A 3,917-nucleotide genomic window follows, 5' to 3' on the forward strand; every position below is an offset into this window, starting at 1 on the left:
CAAAGTCATGACTTGAATTCGATTGAGATGCTGGGACATGACCATTAACTGATTGCCCAGGCTTAAATGTGGCTGAATTAAAACAATTCTGCAAAAGAAATGTTTGATTGTCAACCAATCATTAGGTTTAGGGGGCCATTACTTTTTCAAATGGGTGATAAAGGTTTTGAATACAACTTAACCTTCAATAAAATGAATAATAATTTATAAGTTGCATTTTGTGTTTACACACGTTGTCTTTGTTTTATATTAAAATTAGTTGGATGATCTGAAACATTTAAAAGTTTGGAAACATTTATTCGGTCGATTATTCCTCCCCTTTAATAATACCAATTGGTATTGTTTTGTATATTGTTGAAAAGCCTGATTAGTCACCTTTACATCGAGGTACAACTTGTAAGGATCATGCATTCGTGGAATGAGCAACACAGCTAACCGCGGGTAAACTAATCAGGCTTTCCAACGATGTACAATACAATTCCAATTGGTATTATTTGAGGGGAGGAATAATCGACGAAAAAAACTTTTCCGAACTTTTTTTGAGGGGTTTAGAAGAAATTGGGAAAGGTGCAAATACTTTTTCACTGTATCACTGTAAATGTTTTCATATAGGCTACAACATGGGATACTGTGTGCTGGGTAGAGAATGCTCTTTTTTAAAGAATGTTGACATTATGAACAAATTACTTAACATGCCTATTTTGAAAAAAAGACACTTCTGCTTAAAAAAACTAACAAACAAAGATGTAAAAAATAAATAACACTGGTCAATCATCAGATTTAGTTTTCTTCTTCTGTCTCTTCCCGTGGACGATCACGTGGTTCCGCAAGTTGTTTTTCTGGGAGAAGCTCCTGTGGCAGACGGAGCAGGAGAAGGGTTTCTCTCCCGTATGGATGCGCCTGTGCATGTTCAGGTTGCCCTTCTGGGTGAAGCCCTTCCCGCAGATGTCGCATTTGTGCGGCCTCTCGCCTGTGTGGACGGAGTAGTGCACCCTTAGGTTGGCATTGGTGGTGAAGGCCCTGCCGCAGATCTCGCAGCAGAATTTGGCCTCGCTTTTGATGTTGGCCTGGGCAACTGTGCATTTGTGAGTCCTGAGCAGGTTCTTCTGCGGGAACCCGCTCTTGCAGACCCGGCACTTGTACATGGTCTCTCTCTTGTGGACCTTCATGTGTGTCTGGAGTGTGCTGTACTTGACATACTTCTTCCCACAGAGTTTGCAATGGAACTTGTTCTTCCTCTTCAGGGACTGTTGAATGTCAAATCTGTCAAAGTAATTGAAGTTCTCCTCGCTTTCAGCCCCCGTTAAGGCTTTCGCCTCCACAAAAACTGTCTGGGAGGGGTTTTCCGATAGCCCTTCAAAGGCTATAAGCTCTTTGGCCACCTCTTCCCCCTCATACTCGATTGGCACACAGTGTGGATCGTATTCTGTGGAACTTGCTGCGGGCATTGTCATGGTGTACTCCCATGTGGTTCCATCGAGGGAAATGAACTCTGTGTGTTGTGCCTTCAAGACTCTGGAGGACTCAGGCAGATTGTCCCAGTCCTCAGAGAAGTCTGCAGAAATGGAGTGTCCCTCTTCCCTGACTGTGTCTGTGAGATGTCCATCAGTGGACAATGTCTCGCTTCCGTCAGAAATGCATCTTCCTCCTAAAGCCAAGGGAAACGATTATGAAATTGGCTGTAGCAAGACTGACAGACTGATATTGAAGGAATATTTTGTTAACATTTCACGTCAAACCTGCTTCAAAAATATTAACATAACCATGTTATAATCTTATGGTGACAGATGTCATAGGCCTTGAAATAGTGTTGTGAAAGTGAAAGTGACTGTATGGCAGAGGTGGTGTAGACACACACACTCTGAAATCCACCTCTGCATTTAACCCATCCAGGCAAGTGTCACACACACAGTGAAGTGCAGTTACACACTAACACGGAGCAGTGAGCTGCCTTTGGCGGCGCCCAGGGAGCAGTGATCGGGGTTAGGTGCCTTGCTCAACAGACCTATCTGAGATAGTGAATTGGCTGGTATTTTCTCTACTTGAAATAGATGTTGTAATTACATTTTTATAGCACTCCACCATCACTGTATGATGAAAAATACAACTCAGACAGTTGTTCACGCTAAATAATTGAACGACATGTAATTATATATACTCACTCTCTTTGGTAAAGGTCTGAGTTCTCTGATGGATGATGTCAATGATGTCTACTTCTGACTCCTCCTCTTTTATGGTAAGTAGCTCTATTTGGTCTTGGTCATCTACCTTGCACTGCAGAAGAACAGAAAAGCTGATATGATCAACACAAAACCCAACTTCCACCGCAACAGGTGGTTACCACCTACAGGAGCTATATGCGTTTAATACATATGCTTCCAAACATTTTATTCAAAGGCACTACAATTGCGTACCTTATCCCCAATATCACCACAAGGATCTGCATCGGCTGAATGACATCCCTGCGATTCTCCGTCTTCCCACAGGTTCATACACCACTCCTTCCCAAATATCCCATTGATTGAGGGTGCACGGTTAACACCTGAAACTATGAGTGTGCAATGTGTTACTTACATCATTTCCTTTCTATGGTATTTATACATTCGTATCGCAGTTGTGTGCATGCACCTAACCTGATGTTACAAAAATCGTTATTTTTGTTTACCCGTATTGTCTCTTTCGACGCCTCGATGTGTTTCTCCAGTCGGTATACCCACCGTTTTATAAGCCTTCGTACGGTTATGTGCTCCTTGCTTTACTTGAAGAGCAATGGTAAGTTCATTTTCCAGGCTACGCAAACGATCATGGAGGACTTTGTTTTCTCTCATCACCCTTGCCATTTCTTTTTTTAATCTCGACGAATCCTCTTCGAAGAGTTTAAATATTTGAGCTAGAGCCGTTTTGCTCATTAAATCCATGATTGTTGTTAGCTGCGTGTGAAACGAATCACACTTCGCCATCGTGAAGTCCAAAAATCACTAAGCAACGCAATTTTCTTCACACCACCACTTAAATACTCCCCTGACGTTTTCAATACAATACGCTAAATAATAAACAAACCTTATTCGTTTATTTTGGATAGTATTATTATTCACAGGTTTAACGACATAAGATGAAGGGAGAGTGGAGAGCAGGCGCCAACTTCCTTCTTCTTCCGGGTCAGGCCTGATCACTTGACATTAGTTTATGTCGCTTTGATTACGTTGTTTACACTCCTATATTATGGAAAGCCAAAAATGACATAATTAAAAATGAATACATATGTAAAAATGTGAGTCATTAATAAATAAAATCACTAAAAATGCACCAAAGAAAAGCATTAGAAAAAATATATCATGCAGTTATGTGAATGGAAATGGAAAATGAGTCCTTTTTATTTACTGTTACATTTATTTACGCTTACATTAATTCCCAAATACATTTCTTCCTCCTTTTATTTTTCTATTTATTTACACATTTTTAACCGTACTATTTCCCGTACCGTATTTATTTCTTCTCCTTTTTACATTTCTTTCTCCTACATTTACATTTCTGGCTGCATTTATTTCTTGTCTCGGTATGCAAATGAGGTGGGCTATCATTGGCCGGCGCACTGTCTCGCTCATTGGTCTCGCTAGGCCTCTGGCCTAAGTGTAGGTGAGAAGCTGTATGAAGAACTCGGAAGAGATTGAAAGCTATTTTGATGCAATTTGAATCACAATTTGTTTTAATGAATCCACCGATCACTTGGAGTAGATCGGTTGATGCTGTGCCATTAGACGGTGTGGACTGTCCTCTCGCTAACTCCGAGTACATCCGCTACTTCACGGACAGTTAGCCCTGCCAGTAAATAATTCTCCACTGCTTCCACTGGTAAATTGAACGATGGGCGCCCAACAGCATTGTGGGCAATTTTCCCTCTAAGCTGTGCGCGGCCG

General features: G+C 41.3%; 1 protein-coding gene across 1 annotated transcript; it reads right to left on the reverse strand.

The window, feature by feature from the left end:
• Nucleotides 1-458: 458 nt before the first annotated feature.
• LOC308379060 (uncharacterized protein) lies at nucleotides 459-3,104 on the reverse strand. Its single transcript, XM_080856116.1, has 4 exons — nucleotides 2,666-3,104; nucleotides 2,415-2,548; nucleotides 2,163-2,274; nucleotides 459-1,648 (listed from the first exon to the last, which is right to left on the reverse strand). The coding sequence occupies exons 1-4, from the start codon at nucleotides 2,958-2,960 to the stop codon at nucleotides 768-770; spliced, it is 1,422 nt and encodes a 473-aa protein (XP_080712242.1). The 5' UTR covers nucleotides 2,961-3,104; the 3' UTR covers nucleotides 459-767.
• Nucleotides 3,105-3,917: the final 813 nt, after the last annotated feature.

The sequence above is a fragment of the Sprattus sprattus genome (genome assembly GCF_963457725.1).
Source record: "Sprattus sprattus genome assembly, chromosome: 18".
NCBI lineage: Eukaryota > Metazoa > Chordata > Actinopteri > Clupeiformes > Clupeidae > Sprattus > Sprattus sprattus.

What these genes read in the sequence shown, in the direction of transcription:
- LOC308379060 (XM_080856116.1), bottom strand. Translation starts at nt 2,960, where the DNA reads ATGGCGAAGTGTGATTCGTTTCACACGCAGCTAACAACAATCATGGAT. An exon ending in GTGGTGATATTGGGGATAAG is followed by an intron (nt 2,275 to 2,414) that starts GTACGCAATTGT and finishes GTTCTTCTGCAG; the next exon opens with TGCAAGGTAGATGACCAAGA. An exon ending in TCAGACCTTTACCAAAGAGA is followed by an intron (nt 1,649 to 2,162) that starts GTGAGTATATAT and finishes CCTTGGCTTTAG; the next exon opens with GAGGAAGATGCATTTCTGAC.